Genomic DNA, 26,457 nt, shown 5'->3' with positions numbered 1-26,457 from the left:
AAAAAGGCCATCTGTAGATCGAGTATGTCGACTAAGAAAAAAAGGCCATCTGTAGATCGAGTATGTCGACTAAGAAAAAAAGGCCATCTGTAGATCGAGTATGTCGACTTAGAAAAAAAGGCCATCTGTAGATCGAGTATGTCGACTAAGAAAAAAAGGCCATCTGTAGATCGAGTATGTCGACTTAGAAAAAAAGGCCATCTGTAGATCGAGTATGTCGACTAAGAAAAAAAGGCCATCTGTAGATCGAGTATGTCGACTTAGAAAAAAAGGCCATCTGTAGATCGAGTATGTCGACTAAGAAAAAAAGGCCATCTGTAGATCGAGCATGTCTACTTAGAAAAAAAGGCCATCTGTAGATCGAGTATGTCGACTAAGAAAAAAAGGCCATCTGTAGATCGAGTATGTCGACTTAGATAAAAAGGTCATCTGTAGATCGAGTATGTCGACTAAGAAAAAAAGGCCATCTGTAGATCGAGTATGTCGACTTAGAAAAAAAGGCCATCTGTAGATCGAGTATGTCGACTAAGAAAAAAAGGCCATCTGTAGATCGAGTATGTCGACTAAGAAAAAAAGGCCATCTGTAGATCGAGTATGTCGACTAAGATAAAAAGGTCATCTGTAGATCGAGTATGTCGACTAAGAAAAAAAGGCCATCTGTAGATCGAGTATGTCGACTTAGAAAAAAAGGCCATCTGTAGATCGAGTATGTCGACTAAGAAAAAAAGGCCATCTGTAGATCGAGCATGTCTACTTAGAAAAAAAGGCCATCTGTAGATCGAGTATGTCGACTAAGAAAAAAAGGCTATCTGTAGATCGAGTATGTCGACTAAGAAAAAAAGGCCATCTGTAGATCGAGTATGTCGACTAAGAAAAAAAGGCCATCTGTAGATCGAGTATGTCGACTAAGAAAAAAAGGCCATCTGTAGATCGAGTATGTCGACTTAGAAAAAAAGGCCATCTGTAGATCGAGTATGTCGACTAAGAAAAAAAGGCCATCTGTAGATCGAGTATGTCGACTAAGAAAAAAAGGCCATCTGTAGATCGAGCATGTCTACTTAGAAAAAAAGGCCATCTGTAGATCGAGTATGTCGACTAAGAAAAAAAGGCCATCTGTAGATCGAGTATGTCGACTTAGATAAAAAGGTCATCTGTAGATCGAGTATGTCGACTAAGAAAAAAAGGCCATCTGTAGATCGAGTATGTCGACTTAGAAAAAAAGGCCATCTGTAGATCGAGTATGTCGACTAAGAAAAAAAGGCCATCTGTAGATCGAGTATGTCGACTTAGATAAAAAGGTCATCTGTAGATCGAGTATGTCGACTAAGAAAAAAAGGCCATCTGTAGATCGAGTATGTCGACTAAGAAAAAAAGGTCATCTGTAGATCGAGTATGTCGACTTAGATAAAAAGGTCATCTGTAGATCGAGTATGTCGACTAAGAAAAAAAGGCCATCTGTAGATCGAGTATGTCGACTTAGAAAAAAAGGCCATCTGTAGATCGAGTATGTCGACTAAGAAAAAAAGGCCATCTGTAGATCGAGCATGTCTACTTAGAAAAAAAGGCCATCTGTAGATCGAGTATGTCGACTAAGAAAAAAAGGCTATCTGTAGATCGAGTATGTCGACTAAGAAAAAAAGGCCATCTGTAGATCGAGCATGTCTACTTAGAAAAAAAGGCCATCTGTAGATCGAGTATGTCGACTAAGAAAAAAAGGCCATCTGTAGATCGAGTATGTCGACTTAGAAAAAAAGGCCATCTGTAGATCGAGTATGTCGACTAAGAAAAAAAGGCCATCTGTAGATCGAGTATGTCGACTAAGAAAAAAAGGCCATCTGTAGATCGAGTATGTCGACTAAGAAAAAAAGGCCATCTGTAGATCGAGTATGTCGACTAAGAAAAAAAGGCCATCTGTAGATCGAGTATGTCGACTAAGAAAAAAAGGCCATCTGTAGATCGAGTATGTCGACTTAGAAAAAAAGGCCATCTGTAGATCGAGTATGTCGACTAAGAAAAAAAGGCCATCTGTAGATCGAGTATGTCGACTAAGAAAAAAAGGCCATCTGTAGATCGAGCATGTCTACTTAGAAAAAAAGGCCATCTGTAGATCGAGTATGTCGACTAAGAAAAAAAGGCCATCTGTAGATCGAGTATGTCGACTTAGATAAAAAGGTCATCTGTAGATCGAGTATGTCGACTAAGAAAAAAAGGCCATCTGTAGATCGAGTATGTCGACTTAGAAAAAAAGGCCATCTGTAGATCGAGTATGTCGACTAAGAAAAAAAGGCCATCTGTAGATCGAGTATGTCGACTTAGATAAAAAGGTCATCTGTAGATCGAGTATGTCGACTAAGAAAAAAAGGCCATCTGTAGATCGAGTATGTCGACTTAGAAAAAAAGGCCATCTGTAGATCGAGTATGTCGACTAAGAAAAAAAGGTCATCTGTAGATCGAGTATGTCGACTTAGATAAAAAGGTCATCTGTAGATCGAGTATGTCGACTAAGAAAAAAAGGCCATCTGTAGATCGAGTATGTCGACTTAGAAAAAAAGGCCATCTGTAGATCGAGTATGTCGACTTAGATAAAAAGGTCATCTGTAGATCGAGTATGTCGACTAAGAAAAAAAGGCCATCTGTAGATCGAGTATGTCGACTTAGAAAAAAAGGCCATCTGTAGATCGAGTATGTCGACTTAGAAAAAAAGGCTATCTGTAGATCGAGTATGTCGACTTAGATAAAAAGGCCATCTGTAGATCGAGTATGTCGACTAAGAAAAAAAGGCCATCTGTAGATCGAGTATGTCGACTTAGATAAAAAGGCCATCTGTAGATCGAGTATGTCGACTAAGAAAAAAAGGCCATCTGTAGATCGAGTATGTCGACTTAGAAATAGGTCGGCAATAAAAAACTTTCACAGAGACATCACGAGAAAGAGAAATGAAGAAATATAAGTCGAAATTTTTTACTTGCATGATTTAAATGAATTTTAGAGTTTATCTAGAATATTTTTTTTTTCTAAGTTAACATTTGAAGCATTTTTAAAAAAGTCATACTTTGTTTGATCTGAGTTAACTATTCAGTTGAAGTATCATTCCAGTCAGCTAAGAGGTATTTTTGAAAAAATAATTCTGTTTTGTCATTATGTTTGTGTATGTGTTGCTTTGTCTGAATGTAATATATCGTACCTAGTTTTGTGGAGAGGGCTTATATAGGCTATGCCTATTGCCCAATCCAATTCAATTTATTTGAATAAAATATTGTTTAAACTAAATGAATTTAATATCCTTGCCGAAAATTTGGAAAACATATATTAATAACCGCGGGACAGCCGGGACACCAGTATTGTTTCCATATATCTCGACTTGTTCGATTCGCTCGTGAACATAACACCATATTTTGTTTCAACGAAAGAAATCTCTGTATTACTGCAAATAAAATGCTCCGTGTTGCTTAGTCTTTGGTTTTCTTTGTTGTGTTTGTTTTTGACTTTTGTGTTTGAGTTTTGTGACTTTCGATCCTCTGTTTCAAGTCTTTGGTTTGACTCGCTACGGAATGGAACCCACGATCTGCCGCATCGAAGCGCCCATCCGATTCAATATGAGAATAAGGAAATAATATGATTTAGTGGCCAATGAAACGAGTAGCCAATAAGGGGCGAAATTGTCAACAACAATAGTTCACCCAAGACCTTACGACCTTCTTCAATATGCAAAACTCATAACGTATGTAGTATGCTATAAAATGTCCTCGGCATGAAATAATGTTAAACAGTTTTATAAAAATGGAAACTATTTATGATTTAATGATTAAAAACAAACGAAAAACAAGTAACATTATCATGGCAGAAAGCCACCAACGACAAACAGTGACCTACATTCTTGGCGGTAACACGAACAGAAGGGACTATTTTTTGACTGCTTGTATTTAACGAACGACATGCACATTCACAAGATCTGTATAAAAATACAATTTGTATAGAAACAAAAAGTAGCTTACCTTTATTGCATTTTGAAAATCTTCTGCTTCATCATTTGACAAATCTAAAATTAAGTTTATTGACCTTTATTAGTTAATCTTTCGATTATCCATGCATTATTAAAACATTTCAAAACTAGTAATATCAATATATTTTCAATGCAGTGACTATTTAGCTGAACCATAGGCTCTTGAGTATACGATTTGGATTTTTTTAATTGCTTTAACTGTATATTTGATTTTAGACTTTTACATGCGTATCACAGACTTTACGTAACTTTTTTTCAAACCACAACCAACGGTTTTATTTCACAGTGTTTTTAAAATGTTCTTACACGTAGCTCAGCATTAATCGACACATCTAGCAAAATTCGTTCGAAAATATTCTAATTCAATACAGATTGAGGTCTTAAGTACTAGTACCCCGGACAAGATACTTGCAATAGTTAGCACACCACTTAAAAGTATAATAGAGTTTTGTTAAAATGCAATATTTGTGTTTTGCAAAAATATATTTTTCCATTTTCTTTCAAAATGAAAAAAAAAATTAGATAAAATGTGCAGAAAACTTAAATTTGCTGAATTTTGAAATAATCTTTGCTCATGTTAAAGGTTTTAGTTGCTGTAAGACGTCTTTCGCCTAACCAATTAAAAAAAATCAGGAAATCAATACTTATCGGTTGATGTGACCTACCGAATATGGCCATTTACCAGATTTGTAATAATATGAGCAACACGATGGTGGAGCAGGATCTGCTTACCCTTCCTTATCACCTGATATAACCCCCAGTTTTTCATGGGGTTCTTGTTGCTTAGTCTTTAGTTTTGTACGTTGTGTCTTGTGTTTTTATCATTTGTCTGTTTGAATTTTTTATTTATAGCCATGGCGTTGTCAGTTTATTTTGTATCTATGTGTTGTATTGCCCATCTGGTATCACAGTTCGCCCCTCTTTTACACAAGTCAAGGTATTATGGATCAGTTTTTCCGACTATTTTGCAAATATATCTAACACGCATCACATGACGGAAGTATATAAGAATGTGTCATCATGTATACAACCCAACAAAGTTTTTAATAAAATCTGCTACGTTTCGAATTAACTTTGTAGCTACCCTTTTTTACAAATAAAATTAACACTGGCCTTTATTGAAAGTGAAATTTTTTAAAATAAGTATGTTTTTTACGTAAGTTTGTTTTTATACTTTACTTTCAGTGAGTTTATTTGGTTGACCAAGGAAAACAATAACACTATATGTAGATACAACTATCCACAAAAGACCAAAATGACACAGACATTTTTAAAACAACCATAGGTCACCGTACGGCCTTCAACAATGAGCAAAGCCCATACCGCATAGTCAGTTATAAAATTCCCCGATTAGACAATTTAAAACAATTCAAACGAGAAAACAACTAACGGACTTATTTATGTAAAAAATGAACAAAAAACAAAAATGTAACACATAAACAAACGACAAGGCTCCTGACTTGGGACAGGCAGTACATACATAAATAATGTGGCGGGTTATTACCTTTAAATGATTTCTTCAAATAAAGTGCATCAGATATTTCAAGTGTCAGCACTAAAACCACCAGAAATTTGACGGGAATCATATTCACTGCTGTCCGTGGGGAATGTTGACCACTGTCCACTGTCACAACGTTCTGACTAACATCTCAAACAATTAAATAGTAAGAGTGGGGCACTAACGAGGTATTTTCCCGAAGCTATTTTTGTATTATTTCATGCAACAATATTGTAGAATCAATTTATTAATGCCACCATGCAAATTGAAAACAAAAATCAACAAAAAGAATAACTATTTTAGTCCTGTATGATTTCAAGTCATAGATTTATGTATAAAATATTAAACTGCTCATGAGGTGCGTATGGGGCATAAATCATACTACGCCCTTTAAGAAATATCTTCTGTCAGTTTGTTTTCCAAACATGTACATGTAAGGCAGTAAAAATTGAAAACTATGATATATATGTCCTGTTTCTTTTCTATCTAATACATGTTTCAAGAATATAATATATTGTGTTGTTAAAATAAAGTTACACAGACAGAGGAATGTTGACAATGGTCTACTCGACTTGATCTCGGTATTTATATCCATCCGTCAGTCAAGTATGCCACTATAATGCACGAACTATTTGCCACTGGTCACTCAAGCCAAAGTCAATAGATCAGTAAGAAAGGCAGCTATGTTAATAATTTAATTATTTTACAAATATCAAAAACGTAATTTTTAATTATTTTTATCGTTCTGAACCTGCATGAGATATTTGCTACTGGACGTTAAGAAACTAACAATCAATCATATTTTATAAGTTTAAACATATTTATTTATAGTGGATTCCGAAACAAGTTATTACAACTTATATATTAATCCCTTTCCACTTTACTGGTGCGAATGCTGCCTTGTAGCTGCATTTGCCTGCTCTTTTTCAAAATTTACAAGAGTGTCTTTTACGTGCAAGAATATATTGCTCTATCCTTACACGGTTAGCATTTATCGACCCCTTCCGACGTACTATCATCGTTTCGCAAGACTATACTCGAAAATGGTATCAAGGGAGAGCCGAAAATTAAATACCCGAAATTTTAATTAGATATTGTTTTTTAATGATAACATATCTTAGACAGATGGGAATGGACAAAATAATTTTGTAAATGAAAAATGATTTTTTTTTTTTTTTTTTAATTTGTCTGCAAATCCCTGACTCAAATTTTAAAACATACGTTCAACTTCATCACGCAAAATTGATCTTAGATGGATTTACATATCTAGGCATATTTCGATAGCGTTTGATAGTTAAACATTATTGTCTATAATTATGTGGGGCCGAGGGGAGGGGGGAGTGTACCCGATGATGTGATGACAGAAAACATGGGCAATAGACATCAAGAAAACCATCGATTTTATGATCATTGATTAATGGTGTGAAATATTTTGATCTACTTAATCTACATTGGTTCATTCCATTTCTGTCCACATGGGGAAAAGGGGGACACACATGTCGGTATTCGCTCATAACACAGAAACCAGACGAAAACATATATACTTTAAAGCCATCAAGTTCAATACCGTCGTCACTATAGAAAGCGAGGGGCGGAAGGAACTTTTGCGGGTCATCTGGATCTGGTCCCCCCCTTTTTTTTTAAGAGTATTTGGGGTTTCAATTGGAGAGCAATCAACTACCTTCAAGAGGTTATGATTTTTTGTTTGAATAAGATTTTTTCCAAAATTTAAGGTTTGGGGAAACTCTGGATTCAGCATAAGATTTTTGTCCTTTACTTGAACAGAGTATTTTTTTTTTATATCAAATTGGGAAACAGAACAAAAAAGATTTAAGAAAAAAATCTACCCGCTTCCCTTGAAACTAAATGTAGTACAAGGAAATAATGACTATTTTACATGAATTGGAAAAGAAAGTTTTTTTTGGGGGAACCTGCCCCTTAGGTTATTTAGATCTTGATCTCGAAATTATTGAATCGAGATAAATTGGGCCAATTTTCTCACTAATCTTATTTCTGTGTTCACGAATGCACTTACGAGTTCTTCGATTGTTATTTCTATAATAGAAATAAGAAGATGTGGTGTGAGTGCCAATGAGAAAACTCTCCATCCAAGTTACAATTTATAAAAGTAAACCATTAATTATAGGTCAAGGTACGATCTTCAATACGTGGTCTTGACTCACACCGAAAGCAAGCTATAAAGGGTCGCAAAATATTACTGGACGTGAAAAACCTTTCAAACGGGATAACCAACGGTATAATATAGAGGATAAAAAACGAGAAACGAGAAACACTTATGAACCACAACAACTAACGATATGACCATGTTTGTTTATTCAAATATGTCCGTCTCAAAATAAAATAAACTAAAGATACCCAAAAAATAAAATGTGTTCATCTGTACTACAAATGTATAACCGTCACTAGTTTTTATCTAATCTGCATTACATTCTGATAACCTTATAATATCTTGAGATTAAACAGAAAATCAACATTTCGCTGCTGGTAAGTTTTATTTCTCAAATATATTACAATGGAGCAACCATTTCTGATGGGGTGGGGTAAGAGAGTAATCTCTGTCCTCAAACATCTTATTTTATTACTTTAACCTGACTTTTATTGAATAAATTGTCATCCCGCCTTTTTTATTAAGCAACGTGTCTCATCCTGCCTTTTATTTTAACTCAAAAGTCCTGTCCTGTTTTTTTCTTCAAATTTCATCCTACCCTACCCCACCTCATAAAAATCAAATGGTAGTTACTTAACACTGTACCGAGCGTCGTGGTGTACTGGTAAGTGCATCGGACTACTAACACAAAAGTTCCTGGTTCGATTCAGGAACTCAATTTTCAGCTCTCCCTTGACACCATTTGCGACTATGGTCTTGAGGAAACGATGATAGTCCGTCGGAAGGGGACGATAAATGGCTGACCCGTGTTAAGACAGAGCAATATCTCCTGCACGTTAAAGACACCCTTGTAGATTTCGAAAAAGAGAAGGCTAATGCCGCTACAAGGCAGCACCCGCACCCGCAAAGTGGAAAGGGATTAATATAAGTGGCATAACTTGTTTCCCAATCCACTCTAAATAAATATGTTTAAACCAACACTGTATTGGTTGCTTTGACCCATTGTTTGACATTGAAACATATACTTTCTGTTTGTTTTGCTTCTACATTGTTTGAAATTCTATGAAACTGTCATACAAGTGAGACTCAGAGGTTTATCTAGCTAAAACCTGGTTTAATACACCATTTTCTACATAAAAAATGCCTGTACTACGTCAGAAATATTACATAATATGTTTTCGATTCCTTTTTCTAATCTTTTGATTTTATCATTGAATAAGGGACTTTCCGTTTTGTAATCTCATTGGAGATCCGAGTATTTTTTGTTTATGTACTTTTTACCTATACCCACACATTTAAGGACTCGGGGGTCTTTTCTATTTAATTTTACTATGCGATTTGATGAGTGTTTGTTTACTAGTATCTACATTAACAACAGGTATAGAATATAGTTAAGATTTCACTAAACATGTTAAATCCAACCGCATCGTTGCATCGGAACCTCAAGCCTCTGTAAATCTTGCTATTTTTTAATTTGATTTTGGATCATTTGAGTGTGGCGTCTATTTCGAAGAATTATTGTACATTATTGTTTATGTAAGGGGCAAGTTGAATCCCACTTCTTGGTACGGAGTTTTTCTCAATCTTTGAAGACACAATAGTGCATAGGTGTAATATTGATTGCCTATTTTTCTATTTCGTTTGATTGGCCATTTATTCTGCCTGCACTTTTATTCTCTCATCTGTAACCAGCCCTCTAGACCCTTTATAAAGAAACAAAGGTGATAATAAAGCATGCAATTCCGAAAATTGACCGTCTCCGAAAAATTAAATTCTAAAATTGATTATCGGCCTTTTCGCGCCAGACGACTATTGAATAAGCTACATATATAATCACGAGTCTCTCTCGACATTTTATCGGTTACAAGTTGTTATATATGTACTATGTACTTTCTGTCACTAACCGTGATGTGAACGGTTATACTTTGGACGATTTGATTACATGTTATCAGTTTATAGTAAAACATCTGTTCTGTCTCAAATATGATCTAAATTTAACATATGGCGAATTATTGATCTCGTTCTCTGTCTGTAATCCTATTTTGCTCACCTGGCCCAAAGGGCCAAGTGAGCTTTTCTCATCACTTTGCGTCCGTCGTCAGTTGTTAGCTTTTACAAAAATCTTCTCCTCTGAAACTACTGGCACAAATTAAACCAAACTTGGCCACAATCATCATTGGGGTATCTAGTTAAAAAAAAATGTGTGGCATGACCCGGCCAACCAACCAAGATGACCTCCATGACTAAAAATAGAACTTAGGGGTAAAATGTACATTTTGGCTTATAACTCTGAAACCAAAGCATTTAGAGCAAATTTGACAGGGAGTACAATTGTTTATCAGGTAAAGATCTATCTGCCCTGAAATTTTCAGACGAATCTGGTAACCGGTTGTTGGGTTGCTGTCCCTGAATTGGCAATTTAAGGAAATTATACCGTTTTTTAGCTATTATCTTAAATATTATTATAGATAGAGATAAACTGCTAACAGCAATAATGTTCAACAAAGAATTTATTATGACTCAAATAGTCAGTTGACCCCTTAACGAGTTATTGCACTTTATAGTCATTTTTTACCAATTTTTCCTAATTTTTTCCTATCTTTTACAAAAATCTTCTCCTCTAAAACTACTGGGCCAAATTTAACCATACTTAGTCATAATCATCATTGAGGTATCTAGTTTAAAAAATGTGTGCGGTGACCCTGCCAACCAGCCAAGATGGCCGCCATGACTAAAAATAGAACATAGGGGTAAAATGTAGATTTTGGCTTATAACTCTGAAACCAAAGCATTAAGAGCAATTCAGACATGGGGGTTAAATTGTTTTGCAAGTCAAGATCTATCTACCCTGAAATTTTCAGATGAATCCGACAACTGGTTGTTGGGTTGCTGCCCCTGAATTGGAATTTTTTAAGGAAATTTTAATGTTTTTGGTTATTATCTTGAATATTATTATAGATAAAGATAAACTGTAAACAGCAATAATGTTCAGCAAAGTAAGATCTACAAATAAGTCAATATGACCAAAAAGGTCAGTTGATCCCTTAAGGAGTTAATGCCCTTTATAGTCAATTTTTAATAATTTTGTAAATTTAACAAAATATTTTCCTCTGTAACTAATGGGCCAAGTTCATTATAAATTGAGATAATGAGATAATTGTAAGAAGCAAGAATGTTCAGTAAAGTAAGATCTACAAACACATCACCATCACCACAACACAATTTTGTCATGAATCCATCTGTGTCCTTTGTTTAATATGCACATAGACCAAGGTGAGCGACACAGGCTCTTAAGAGCCTCTAGTTAGGAAATATGAGCTTTCGTCAGCACTTGGCGTTCGTCGTCGTCGTCCATCGTCGTCCGTCCGTGGTAAACTGTTTCAAAGATCTTCTCTGAAACTAATGAACCAATATCAAACATCTTAAGCTGAATGATCATTAGGGTATCTAGTTTTATTATTTTTTGGCTTGTATCTTAAGGATATACTTAGGTGAGCTAAGGTAAAATTTTATAAATCAAGAATTCAAAATTGATACTTTAATTTGAAAGAGTACTAGTATTAGTTAAGGATCAAAACAAGCTAACACTATTGATAGGTCATGGAGCCCTTTTTCGAGATTTTGATTTTTAAAATATGGCGGGAAAAGGATGACTCGGACTTTTACCTTATATTTGTATTGGTATGATCTGGGTCTCAAATCAAGTGAAAGAAAATCAAGAATCAGCTTAAATTTTGTCGAATGACCTTTTATGAGCTAGTAAGTCTTATGTTAAAAGATAAATAGGTGTTATGGTGCAAAATATTTTACCTTGTATCGGATGGAAAACACCAATGAGTCCGAACATTTAGCACTTATTCCAAAACCTCACCTAAGTACATCCTTAAAGAAATAAAGGATTTGGAGCAAATCAGACATAGGATAAACATGTTTATTAGTTAAAATTATATAAGTCCTGAGTTTTACAGACGAAAATAAAAATCAATTGTTGAATAACTGTTACTAAATGGTAATTTTAGGGAAATTTTGCTGTTTGGTTATTATCTTGAATATCATAATAGATTATAAAGGATAAACGAAACAGCAAAACTGCTCATCAACGTAAGATTTATAAATTAGTTAATATAACCAAAGTTTTCAATTGACCCCTTATGGAGTTAAAGCCCTTAAAGTACAAAGTTACACAATTTGTCTAATACTAGTATCATGTTTTCTAACTTTGAAAAATCTGTCCTCTTAAACTACTGAATTAAATTTAATCAAACTTAAGCTGAATGATTCTTAGTTTATCTAGAATTAAGTTTCCTTAGAAAACATGGCTGCCATGGCTAAAAATAGAACAAAAGGTAAAATGCATTTTTGACTTTTATCTCAAAAACTAAAGCATTTAGACCAAAATCAGACAAAAAGAATCCACGAGGTCAAAGTCTACATGCCCTGAAATTATTATCCAAATTGGATATCTAGATTTTAGATTATTGCCCCTTAATTTAGGAAACTTTGCAGTTTTAGGTTATTATCTTGAATATTATTATAGATAAAGATAAACTGTAAACAGTAGCAATGTTCAGCAAAGATAGATCTCGAATAAGTTTACATGACCAAAATTGTCATTTGACCTTAATGAGATGTTGCCTTTTAAAGATGTTTTTTTTACAATTTGTTCAACTAGTTTGCTCATTAAGTTACGCCAGACGCGCGTTTCGTCTACATAAGACTCATCCTTGACGCTCAGATCACAATAGTTACAAAGTCAAACAAGTACAAAGTTGAAGAGCTTTGAGGACCCAAAATTCCAGAAAGTTGTGCCAAAAACGGTTTTATTTAAAACAAATCTTCTCTTTTAAAACTGCTGAATGATTTCCAGTCAAACTTGTGCTCTATGATTTTCAGAGTATCTAGTATAAATTTTGTATTTTATTTCCTTGTATACCAAAAAACATAGCCACCATGGTTGAATTGAAACACAGGGGTAGGATGCATATTTTATTTTGCGTTTGAAGAAATTATGACAGCTACAAAGAACAGTTAAATGTCATTCTTAAGCCATTCATTAGTATGTATTGAAATGCAAAAAAAAGTCATTGATGAAAGATTTAAGCAAAACATTACAAGTGATCGATTAAGGCTCTTGTGAACCTCTTAATCTAATCGGTATACTGGTATCTTAAAGGTAGAAGTCAAAGTCATATAGACCCAATGTTGTAATAACATGAAAAATCAACCAAATATTTGAGATTGTCTTTCAAACGTATTCATTGGCAACAAGACCTTGCTTTAGATGAAGAATCAGTTGTACATAATTTCAATGATAATTTCTTGAACATTTTGTACCAGTGACTTTCCCGAAGAATATCAGAAAGGCATTTGTTGAGGAATGGTATGCTGCAAAATCTGGATCCTGTCGCATATTTACTGCCATTGCAAAAGCTTGCTGACAGCTTTGTCTTAGTTTTTTCCGACGTAGTCGATATAGTTTCGGTTTGTGCCCTTTAAACTTAAGGACGCTTAACTATGGCAACAGAATACGCATGCTCGAAAATTGGACAAAATGCTGTCATGGTGGGTGATTTGGTTGTGTTTGAAAAAACGTCTCGTTAATTATATCGTGATGGAAAGAAAGTGAAAAACTATAAATATTTTAACTATAGATCTTACAAAGATTTATATTTTTATTAAAATAAGTGTTTCTCCAATAGCTCTTTGCATCCGTGACAGCTGTTTATTCGGGGCAATTATATAATTTTTAATGTAATCTTTGTTGTACATGACTTTTAGAACGCACCTACGCATGTGAGATTTCCGCGGGGTTTTGTTGAATGTAAACAGAAAGATACGAGGACCGAGAATACTGAACACAAACAGAGAAAACGTTATTTAAATGGTATCTTTGTGCTTCTGAAGGTTATCGAAATGATAGTTTTAAACATATACTCAAATTTAAATACGTCGGATATCTTTTTTAAAGATAGTTCTTGTTTAAGGATGTACTTAAGTCAGGGTTAGGCATTTGTGTCCGATGTTCGACCTCTTGGGGTTTCCTCCTACGATACTGGGTGAAATAGTGTGCACCACAACATTTTGTTCTCTTCAAATAAGATTCAATAGCTCACGAAAGGTCATTTACCAATATTTTTGCACTTTCTAGATATCTTTTCTTTCGACTTGAATCTCAAATGATACCAATACAAAGACTAGGTAAAGTCTGTGTCAACTTTTTCCACCATTTAAAAAACTCAATATCTAAAAAAAACTCTATATACATTTTATTTGATTCCTTAACTAATGCTATTCTGACTTTCTCAGTCGTTCGATGACTAGGTTTTGCAAAAAGATGAACCTGAATCAATATTTTTGTTGCTGGAATCGTCTTTGATTGCAATAAGCAATTTTCAAACAATATTAAACGCTGTGGTTCCATTCCATACTTTTTATTCAACGCCAACTCTTGTTTTAATAAATGCCGTGGTCGTAGGCACCTTTAAGTTGGATGGCGAAATAGGCGTGATATAAGAGGAATTCCTCTTACCGTTAGCACCAGAAGTGAAAAGAAAAATACAAAAAAGACAAATTCAAATAGAAAAGTTCCTTATCAAATGGTAAAATCAAAGGCTCAAAAGAATGGAAAATAACTGTCATAATCCTAACTAGACCCAGCCCATTTTCTGATGTAGAAAATGGTGGATTAAACTTGGTTTGATATATTTTTAACGGCTATGTTACTTTTAAATATATAGTAAACCATTACCATTATTATTTAGACACATAATCAAAGAAAATATAATTTCTAAAACCAACAGCGTTTGTTATTGACACATACTAATGATTTCAAATATTTAATCTATATATACTGATTAAGTTATAGATATTTCATATCTTTTGGATAGTTTTATGGTGTTTCGTAAATTATACCATAGTTTTTGGTGAATCCCCCGGCAATAACCCCACGAGACGAAGTCGAGTGGGGTTGCCGAGGGGATTCACCAAAAACTATGGTATAATTTACGAAACACCATAAAACTAACCAAAAAAAATGAAATATCTGTTTTAACCTATCGCAGCTTTCACTGTTGAAAAAGTATATTGCACCGTATTATCCCTTTTTACTCTTTTTTTCTTTTTTTTATAAAACCTGCTTAATTTCCCCTGGTTGTGCCTAACAAATGAAACCCGCCCATTTTTTCTAAAACGCACGGACTTCAAAAACGGCGCGAATATCAGATGGAAAAGAAATTCGACAGTGATGGCAGCATTTATTTTGGCCTCCGATAACATGGACCACGTTTCTGATCAAATTCTGATGAAGGATCTGGACGTTATTGATATGTTATGTGACATTGACACAGATGTAAGCCTGACACAATTATGTGCAGAAATAAGTAAAGACCAATTTCTAGGCGACGATGATGAAAATAACAGTCTATCACAGATTGCCGCCCAAGCAGAAAAAGATTTTTTTAAAACAGAAGATATTTTGGATATTAATTTTGATGTGCCTCTTCCGGACCTTGATAATATTAGTTATGGGGACTTTCATATTGATGCGGTAGCGGATGTGAACAGTTTTGTCAATGCCGAAGTCTACACAGACGATGAAAGTTCTAGATTCGGCAACCTGACAACAGAGGATGACATGAACGAGTTAATATCGGACACTATCCCGAAAAACACCAAAAAGAGTACAAACTGGGCAAAGAATGTTTTCGAAGCATGGAGAAATTATAGGACATCCCTAGGGGAAGGAATTCCAGAAATTGATAAATTTTCAGTTGATGATGTTAATAAATTGTTGTCCAGATTCATAGTAGAGGTTCGGAAAAAAAATGGAGACTTTTATCCACCAAAATCACTGTATCTCCTATCCGTCGGGCTATTGAGAAGTATCAGAGACGCTGGAATTAGCATGAACTTTATGGACGAGAGAGATGATACATTCTTAAGATTTAGAAGAGTTCTTGATTCCCAGATGAAAAGTTTAACTGCAAAGGGTGAGTTTTTTTTTCAAATGAAAGCAATTCAAGTTTTATATTTGTTATTCAATTATTTTATGTGGTATGATTGCAAATGAGACAACTATCCACAAAAGACCAAAATGACACAAACATTAACAACTATAGGTCACCGTACGGCCCTCATCAATGAGCAAAGCCCATACCGCACAGTCAGCTATAAAAGGCCCCGATAAGACAATGTAAAACAATTCAAACGAGAAAATTAACGGCCTCATTTATGTAACACAATGAACGAAAAACGGATCTACTAATCTAATGAAATCAATTTCACGAAAATAATTCCTAGAATTTAAATAAACCATGATTTACGTTTTAATTCGAGACTACTAGTCCTATAACAGATGACTTCGCATTATATATTCACTATTCAACGTTTTCATGATGATATTTTCATTGATAATAAATTTAAAAAAATTAGCAAAATCCGTTAATTTTCTTAAACACTTTTTTTATGTATTGAGCCGATAACCAGAAAAAGCATTGAAAATCAAAATCTTTTATTAGATATTGTCAATTATTCTCCTCCAACAAGGTTTAGAAAAACATAAAGAAACCATTCTGTCCGTCCGTCCGTGTCACTATGTTTATAGTGCATAACTATGTTCCTATGACATTTTTTTTGTCAACTTCGTATGCGGTGTAAAGGCTTGGACGAGGATGCCAACTTGGTACCTTTCTAAACACATATTATTTTATTTAGCCTTAGAATTTAATATTATTCAATAGAATAATAATATGAATTTAAATTTGATTATTTTAGGCTATGGTATGACTACCAAGCAAGCAGACCCTATTTCGCAAGAACAGGAAATGATTTTATGGGATAAAGAAGTTTCTGGGTACGATTCGTCGGCGGCTCTTTTAAATGGTGTCTTCTTTTATAATTGCAAATTATTTGGGTTGCGTGGGAGAGATGAACACCATAGCTTGGATGCATCTCAGATTAATATAGGAACTGACGATAAAGGAAAGTATATTCAGTTCATAGAGACAAACAGTAAAACATTTAAAGGTGGGCTAAAGCAGAAAAATGTTGAGAACAAGAATATTAAGCATTACACAAATGCGAGCAGCGACAAGGATTTATTTAAGCTATACGAGCTCTACATTGGACATTCTGAAATTAGTCCGGAGGGAAATTCAAAGTTCTATAAACGTCCACTGCAAGATTCATTGAGATTCTCCAAACAAAACCTTGGCATCAACAAGCTTGAAAACCTTATGAAAACCATGTGCACTAAAGCTGGACTCTCTGGCAACTTTACTAATCATAGCGGGAAGCGTACCTGTGCAACAACTATGTTCCAGTCAGGAATAGATGAGCAAACTATAATGTCGCGAACTGGTCACCGCAGTGTCCAGGGTGTTCGAAAATACAAAAGGCCTTCAGATGATCAGCTACGAGACATATCAAACGTTTTGGAGCCGAACTGTAAATCATCTAAAATCAAAACTGAGAACAATTCTTCTGACGGAAAGGAAAACGAAAAGTGCCATATTGTTGAACTTCAAAGTCAGAATAAGAGTTGCGTACCATTCGGAGGATTTAACAACTGTAATGTTACCTTCAACATTGGGAAGTAAAAATGCAGCCGGTAAATGCGTTGTAAAATAGACTGGGAATGCCTTTTTTTTTGTGTGTGTTTCAGTTTTAAATTTCAGTTGTGGAATCCTGAGATTATTTAATTTGTGACAGTTAAATTACTATTTCCGAAATAATGTTTTCTATAATTAAAGTTTGAAAGAAAACCAACCTTTCTTTTAGGAAGGTTAATGTGAAGTAATTCTCAATAAATCTTTGTGTAATCTTTTTATAAATCTGTTGTTAGAATACATACAATTATAGCAAAAGTATGTTTAGTTCTTGAGAAATAATTATGGTAAAGTCTGTTGTTATCCTCAGATATTTAGTATCAAGTTAAACGTAAAAAATAATATTAAAAAGATCTCGTATGCTTGCCAAAGAGAAACTACACCAGAGGCAAAAATGCATTGAGGCTATACAAATATGCAGAGAAACTATAGGTCCTATACAGCCTTCAACTATGAGCAATACCCGTACTGCATAGCAAGTCTGCTGCTTCACTATTCTGAGAGAAAAAAATGTATTTTGTATGAAAGTGCTTCGTCACATTTTGAGAATCTAAACCTAGTACGGTAATTTGTCTCGCCCTATCATTTCTATAAATAGATCTAGTGAATTACTTTGAAAGTCATGTTTTTCGTATTTGTATTCAATTTTGTCTTTTCATTCAGTTTTATGGTTGTCACAAACTTTTATTTCGCTACAACAAAAAAATGATTGACATCTGCTTTTCATAAAAAAAACGAAAACCGGAAAACTTTACAGGAACAGAGCTGTTCTCACAAACTATGGTATAATTGTGAAAATTATACCATAGATAGCTATGGTATAATTTTCGGTTATTGGGATTTATACTCGTGTTGCATCCCCATAGGTTACATTGTACAGCTATAGGTTAAATACAATTTATCTATATTTGAAATGAATACGTGATCTATCATTATAGACTTTGATAAACACACTTAAACTTGCGATCTAACATGCATGTAGATAAAGCAAACAGTTTTGAAGAAAACAGAATGAAGTGTAAAGCGTTTTAAGTAAGTATTGAAAACCGAGTCGGAAGATTCAAAACGATAATTAGGAGAGAAACTGACAACGCCTTGGCAAAAAACGAAAAAAGACGAAAGGACGAATATCGGTGCACAAAATTGTACATAGAAAACTTATGACTGCTACATACAAACCTTACAAAAGACAAAGGTGATCTTAGATGCTTGGAGCAGGGTAACAGTTTACAAAACAAAACGTAGAAAACTAGAGATCAAAGCAAAACCCGTTGATGATCTTAGGTACTCTTGAAGGATAATCAAATCCTACTCCAGATTTGACACCCGTTCTGTTACTCTTGCAACATGTTGATAATGTAAGAGAACTGTTCTACAGAATGTTTCTGACAGAGTTATTATTCAATTAGGTTTTCAGTATTAGTTACAAAATCAAACCTTAATTTTTTTTTATTGTGTGGTATTTTTTGTCAGTTTAAGAGTATCATCAGCTAACATGGTTTATAACACATCATCTTAATATCGTCCGTTTATAACTTTAGAAAGTATTATGAAACTAAGGTTTTAATCAGACAAAGTTGACCTTAGATTAAATTTGTAATTATTTCAGGTCCTACTAAGTCATACCACTCGTTCAAGTTTATTGGATTTATACACCCTTGGCTTTATTATCCTGTTTCAAGCGTTCCTGATGAAGGTAAACCCTGAAGTGTTCTTAAGACAATAACATCTATATTATTGGTTATCAATGGAAATTTAGAAAACTAGTAAACATTTGCCAGAATAACTATAATTATTATTATTTACGATTTTGCCGAACCGACACATAGCCAATTATATGCCTCTATTGCATTTGGCATTGAATGACTGCTATCCTTATTCCTGTCCAGATTGGAATATACTGTTGGTCCTTTTGGATTTAATAAGCTTCTTCGTATTAGGTTCTTGATTTCAAACATCTCTGAATAGACATTACCTGTCGACATGTTCATTTATTGCAGTACAATATTATTAGTTACATAGTGTGTTAGTGACCTAAAATGATATATACAGGGTCAGTAAATTCCATCTGGGTTGAGAGAGAAGCACGAATATACACGGTCTCCACGAGGTCGCTTTTAACCAATCATATTCCTAAAAATGTATAGGAGGTAAGATAAGTACCGTTGGTAGTATTATCCGGTATTTCTTATTCATATAGATTGTTGTTTTTTGTTGTTGTTTAAACTGCAGTTTCTATAAATACATTTGTATTGATAGATATATTGATAATAAAAGTTCTCATTATAGGCGATAAACAAATCATGCTACTTGTAATACCAAATATGAATGTTGAGAACGCTTCCAGCTGCAAGGAGAAAGACATGCAGTTGTACAAACCTTCATAAGTAAGTTTGACTTGCTATGGTGCTGTATGATATACGGGTGCCATATGTACAGCCTAATCATTTGACATTTCTAAAGCATGATATCATCGCCGGATTCTGGTTTGGATCTTATTGGTCATTCATTAGTTTTCTGTTTGGTGAAATTGGCTCGAATAGTGTATATTTTGTAGTCATTTATTTCAAAGATCAAAGATGAATAGTGAATTTTCTGTAACTTTTAATGGCAATCAAATTACAAATCAAGCTAGCCAACTAACAAAGAACCTGCTTTTAAGGAATAATATGAGGATTTTCACCTTATTTTGTCAATATTTGGTAATTGTCCTGATAGTTTACAATGCAGATCCAGTATGAAAACTTCATAATTAGATTGGACGGATAACTTTGTTGAGCACCTGGTATTATGGGATTGTTTTTGGGTATCGTTCTTTATTCTGCAAACGTGGAACAATTTGTAACTAGAAGTACGTCGTTGATTATAAACCGGTGTAGTCTTAACTGACAGGCATTGTACGATCCAAATATTTAAAATAATCAGAACAAATGGCATATTTTCAAAAGTTGTACCTTTAAGCCTAAGGTAAACAAAAATAAGTTCATTTCTAATGTTGGTTCAAGATGATGGTCCTTCGAAAGTCTTGACAAGTTCAATTATAAAACATGATATTTTTTTTAATAAGATGTCGTTGTTTCTGTAAGTTTTTTTTTTAGCTCACCTGGCCCGTGAGCTCTTCTCATCACTTTGCGTCCGGCGTCTGTCGTCTTTAACTTTTAAAAAAATCTTCTCCTCTGAAACAACCGGGCCCAAATTAAACCAAACTTGTTTATCTAGTTAAAAAATGTGTCCAGTGACCCAGCCAACCAATCAAGATGGCCGCCATGGCTAAAAGTAGAACATAGGGGTAAAATGTAGTTTTTGTCTTATATCTCTGAAACCAAAGCATTTAGAGCAAATCTGACATTGGCCATAAGGTCAAAATTTATCTACTCTGAAATTTTCAAATGAATCGGTGAACCCGTTGTTGGGTTGCTGCCCCTAAATTGGTAATTTTAAGGAAATTTTGCCTTTTTTGGTTATTATCTTGAATATTATTATAGATAAAGATATACTGTAAACAGCAATAGTGTTCAGCAAAGTAAGATATACAAATAAGTTAACATGACCAATTGGTCAAGTGACCCCTTAGGGAGTTATTGCCCTTTATAGTTTTTTTTTACCAATTTTTCTTAAATTTTGTAATCTTTAAAAAAAATCTTCTTCTCTGAAACTAGTGGGCCAAATTTAACCAAACATAGCCACAATCATTATTATCATCATCTTGTTTTAAAAATGTATGCGGTGACCTAGCCAACCAACCGAGATGGCCACCATGGCTAAACATAGAACATAGGGAGAAATGAGATTTTGGCTTATAACTCTGAAACCAAAGCATTTAGAGCAAATATGTCAAGAAATTAAATTGTTAATCAAGTCAATATCTATCTGCCCTGGACAACTGGTTGTTGGTTTGCTGCCCCCAATTGGTAATTTTTAAAGAAATTTTGCTGTTTTTGGTTATTATCTTTACTACTATTATAGTTACAGAAAAACTGTAAAAATAATGTTCAGCAAAGTAAGAAAAACAATTTTGTCATGAAACTATCTGTGGCCTTTGTTTAATATGCACATAGACCAAGGTGAGCGACACAGGCTCTAAAGAGCCTCTATTTTTTTTTTTTTTACAGATGTTGATCCTTCAAGAGAACAGGAGCATAAGCCGACAATGTTCTTCCGGTTCCTAGTATTGGTATGTCTTAAACTGCATTACTTACATCTATATTATTATCATAAGTGTTTGTGTAGGTGTGTGTATATGTATGTATGTTTGGGTGTTTTGCTTAGGTTGTGACGAATATAACAATAAATTAGCAATGCGTCTATTGAACACATATAATGACCAGGCTGGCATCCGACGTGATAAAGTGACAAATAAAAACCGTTCAACATTTTATTGAACTTATACCAAAACTATCTATTATGAATTATTGTGTTCTCTAATTGCATATGAAATAACACTATGTTACTATATCAGTTGCATAGATATATATAGTTGTCGCTACTATTGATAAGAAACATTTGGTATTCTATTTCTCCTTTGATTTCCAAGACAGAAAATCGACATTAAGTAATTACAACGAATGCTAGCGGATGCTTATTCTAAGATTGAGAAAAATAAAAAAAATATTTAAACTTTCGATTCAATGTTAATTTCCAACATAACTAGATGTGTTAAGGCAGAAACCATATGATTTTCTGGGTATGGAGGGGGGATTGTGTTACTTGCAGTCGTGATAAAACATATTAAATTATAATTATAAATTCAAAAATATTTCACATTAGATATTATTAAACCGGCTTAAATACATGTATTGTCATTTACAGAAGTTTAATAACCTTGCATATTTTAGATTCACGCATGTACAGCATTTCCATTACAATGCCCAGGACCAGCACAATGGTCAATTCGAGCAAGAGGTCTATGTCCAAATCCATCAAAGTATTCCTGCCTCAAGAATGATCTAATTAATGGATATTCAGAAAACTGCACAATATCTGATTTCCAGGCGCCAGGTAAGCTCCATCTAACCGTAGGAAGGATAAAAAACTATATAAACTACCAACATACTACTAGCAAGAATAAAACTAAATCACCAATCTGGTCCCTAAACTTCAGAAGGATAGTAAAATAGTCTTTAAAGTAAAATTACAAAATTACCGAACTCCAAAGGAAATTCAAAATGAAAAGATCGTTCATATATTGTAAAAAATAAAACAACTGTCATATTCCTGACATGGTGCAATTCTTTCCTTATTCAGAAAAGTTGTTTAAACCTGCTTTATAAATAGCTTAACCATGCATGCGTGTTTAACATTGATGAAGGTAAACAACTCATACGGGGTGAACAAGATCAAATGAAAACTACAACACCGATGCAAAATTGCAAATTAAATGAAAGTATCTAGTAAATAGGATTTTGTTCAAATGCATTATTTAAAGTATGCATATATCAGGAATATGGATAGCATATATCTTTGAATAATTACATTATATGTATGTTTAATTATAATACGTTTTTCCTGATTGGCTGACTGCACATCACATGTTATTCCTTAAGCAATTGCATTACACAATAAAATTTATCATTCATGATAGCAAGAGGTCCAACGATAAAGTCCACAGGTGAATGAAATAAAAACTTGGTTTAAATCGTGTTTTCATCATCTTAGCTAAAAAAAGTAATTATAAGTATTGAATACTTCTTTTTGTAACTTTATAGTGTTGTAAAAGCGTTGACCGTGCGCATAATTTTAGAATGAAGCGCTTCAGCGCTTCATACAAAATGTACTTCGGTCTACGCTTTTACACCTCAATAAAGTTGCAAAAAGAAGCATTCAATTCTTAAATGAATTTTGCCAGAGGAATATATATGCAATACACTAAGTAAAGGATACACTTGATAAAAAGTCTATTTATCATGAGATTTTTTCTCTAGGTTTAAAAGGTGTTCTTCGTGGAGGATTAGATGCAGACATTTGTTCGGCGCAGCGGTATCATCCATGGCCGATAAAATATTATACAAATGTTAGTACCAACTGTATCTTTCTTAAGTCTATATGCATAGAAGAAGGGCAAGTGACATATGCTGAAGGAAATCGTAATACAGATATTAACTGCAGATGCGACTTTTCGAGAGGTTATGATTTCATCGAAAAACCCCGAAATCCATGTTATTGTGTGCCATCAGAAGAGGATTGCTCTTGCTATTTAAAGACATGCATTAACCAAACTTACTTTTTATCGCCAGGTAACTATTACATATATAAGTCCATTTGTAGAATGTAATCGTATATTCATATTATTAAATAGAGCAAAAAACTTATTTTTACGATATTTAACTTGCATTTAAGTTAAACTCAATTATGTTGTTGTTTTGGATGTTTTTTGATTTATAAAGGTTAGAGGTGTCTGATTTGGGACAGGCGCTAAAATACGGCGGGGTATAGCAATTCGTGTGAGACTAAACCCCTCCCATAAAGCCTCTAGGTTTATGTGGAATAAACAAACGCACATCAAAACGCATTACGTGCTTACATTTACATGTTCTTACCTTATCAAAACTATTTGACGTATATCTGTACCATGTCTTAGATTGTGGTTTTACATCTATCTCGTCTGTCTTTTATGTAACGAACGTGACATATTCCCGAACATGACTTTTTTGCCGAATGATGGGTGAATGTGAATTTACATTGCTATACGACTTGTCTAGGTATTTGTGCATTAATCGTTCATGTGTTTATTTATATTGTGTATGTTGTGGATTCGGTTGGATATTGTGTTATGTCTTATCGTTTTTGTTTTGGATGCTGTATTTTCAATAAATGTCACGTATGTCTTATTTGTCAGTAAAGTCGAGTTAATTAACATTTTCAATGGATAAAGTATTGTGTTAGTCGAAATAACTATGACATCGTCACAGCACTTATTTAAAATAGCCTTTCAATACCGTTATAATCATGATATTTGTTTCGACTTATACTGTGAAAATAATTGTATGAATTTCAAGATTATATACTCGTTACAAAAATACGTCACTGTGTGTGGTGTCAAGTGTTGTCGTTATTGAAAGATGTCCGATGTTTATTCGCGGTTCACATGTTGTAACGACTATTAAATTAATTATTTGTGCGTTTCACTGTGAGTGTTCTTGCGTTTGTTTGTGCTGTATTTCTGTCACGTAATGATGTTATTTTAGCGATATTTTGTAATATTGCCATATAAACAGAGGATTGGCTAGCCATAAATTAAACCAGGTTCAACCCACTACTGTTCTTAAAATGTCCTGTACTACGTCAGGAATAAGGCAGTTATTATCAAATTGACGATTTCTATGTATGTTGCATTGGCATTTGTTTTGTTGCACTTCAGTGTTTCTAATATTTCGTTGTATCCTCTTACATTTAGTGTATGTGGGTTTGAATTTGCAGCCCAGATTATTTTTCTCTTATTCGAAATATGACTATTCAAATGCGATATACTACTGTTGCCTTCAATTAAAGTTTAGGTTAATAATCAGTTTTCAACTTGTTTACAGATTATAAATGCATTCATGATGGGATGAATACACCAACATCCAGTTGTACACCAATTAACAAAGAAAGGTAATTATGTTCAGTTTAATTTTAATTTTGACTGTGGATTCATTTATTTTCGTCGGAATCAATTTTCGTGGATTGATGAAAACTTACATTTTCGTGGATATTTAATTTTGTGGTTTTGTCAATCTCTGCATACAAAGCTTATAGAAAATTGATAGTTCGTGGAACATTTAATTTCGGGGTTCTCCTGTTCCCAGAAAACCAACGAAAATTGGTATCAACCGAACAATAATGAATCCACAGTAGATCGAATATATAACTATAAGTATGCTGCTTTAACATAATTCTATAGCTATCGTGATATTTTTCTGCTGCAAAAATATTAAACGCAGCGTGCATGTTTACTAAGAGAACATTTATATTACAGAGTCAGCACAGAAAGAAGCGACAGTAGTATAGAAGATACCACAAGAGCAGAAAATACACAAACGATAGGTACTAGTAAACAATGAATGTATAAATGTGGTATCTTGATTTGTATAGATTTGAATACGTATTGTTTTGGCAAAGAAATGAAGCATTATTTTAAAATATGTAGGTTATGCTGTAAACATTTATTTTAACTCCTATAACAAATGTATAAGATTGCAACAATATAATAAAATGTTATAATTACTTTCGTAAAATGTTCAATGATGTTTCTCGTGAGCATTGATTGTCCCAAAATAAGATGAAAATCGGTAGATTAAATAATAAAATGGTCTGCTTTTTGTATTTTCACTACCTCCATGTCAGTATTTACACACATGAAGATATAAAATTACTACTTTCACAATTAAGTGTCTCCGAAGCGCTTTTCTAGATTTCTCCTTATCAGAAACGCTTAAACCAAAACACTTGATCAGTACCCGATGGTATCATCAGCTTAGTAGTCAGTACTTCGGTACTGACATGATTCGACAAACTTTACTAAAATTGTCCATTTATAAATTTTGAAATTATTAAGACGCTAAGGTTTCAATTCCCACAGGCAAAGTTGGCCTTAGATAAATTTGGCTATTTATTTTTGGTATTTTTGACATATAGCACTTCGACGGTTTCGGTTCTTATACATCTTCGGATTTCAAATGTTTGGCTTTGAGCGTTCCTAATGAAAGTAAATCCAGAAAAGCGCTTCGGACGCAATATATTATTAAATGTGTTGTTTTTAATTTTTCAACATCACTGGCTCTGCTGATGGACTATCAGTCCCCGATGGCATCATCAGCTCAGTGGTAAGTACTTCGGTACAGACATGATTAAACAAACTTTAATAAAATTGGCCGTTTATAAATTTTGAAATTATTAAGAAACTACGGTTTAAACTCCTTCAGGCAAAGTTTATTTTTGGAATTTTGACATTGAGCGTTCCTGATAAAGCTAAATCTAGAAAAGCGTTTCGGACACTATTAAACATGTTATTTTCAATGTTTTGAAAGTCAACGGTGTAGTTGACAAAGCACATACAAGATGCGTGTAACTGTAACTCGTTTATTAATCAAAACTTGACTGAAGATGTCCATCAGAGTGAGAAACATCATAACCTTTCAGTAAGAGGTAGGAAATTTAGTACGGTAAATATCATCAGTTGGCCTAGTTATCATCAAACTCAACAGTCTTCATTGTATTAAACATTTTATAAAAATTTACAAATACA

General features: G+C 33.8%; 2 protein-coding genes across 2 annotated transcripts in view; one reads left to right on the top strand and one right to left on the bottom strand.

Annotated features, from left to right (window-relative positions):
- Positions 1-5,681, bottom strand: part of LOC134719029 (zinc metalloproteinase nas-38-like) — a 45,926-nt gene extending 40,245 nt beyond the window's left edge. The window contains exons 1-2 of the mRNA XM_063581952.1: positions 5,508-5,681; positions 3,996-4,039 (exon numbers count right to left, since the gene is read on the bottom strand). Of these exons, the coding sequence (XP_063438022.1) occupies positions 3,996-4,039; positions 5,508-5,589 (126 nt within the window). The 5' untranslated portion in view covers positions 5,590-5,681. The remainder of the gene's footprint in view (positions 1-3,995; positions 4,040-5,507) is intronic.
- Positions 5,682-14,872: 9,191 nt separating this feature from the next.
- On the top strand, positions 14,873-17,230 carry LOC134718169 (uncharacterized). Its single transcript, XM_063580659.1, has 2 exons — positions 14,873-15,617; positions 16,402-17,230. The coding sequence occupies exons 1-2, from the start codon at positions 14,873-14,875 to the stop codon at positions 17,223-17,225; spliced, it is 1,569 nt and encodes a 522-aa protein (XP_063436729.1). The 3' UTR covers positions 17,226-17,230.
- Positions 17,231-26,457: the final 9,227 nt, after the last annotated feature.

Source organism: Mytilus trossulus, chromosome 5 (genome assembly GCF_036588685.1).
Source record: "Mytilus trossulus isolate FHL-02 chromosome 5, PNRI_Mtr1.1.1.hap1, whole genome shotgun sequence".
NCBI classification, from domain to species: domain Eukaryota; kingdom Metazoa; phylum Mollusca; class Bivalvia; order Mytilida; family Mytilidae; genus Mytilus; species Mytilus trossulus.
The sequence above is the reverse complement of the archived record's forward strand: the minus strand, read 5'-3'. Positions and strand labels throughout refer to the sequence as shown.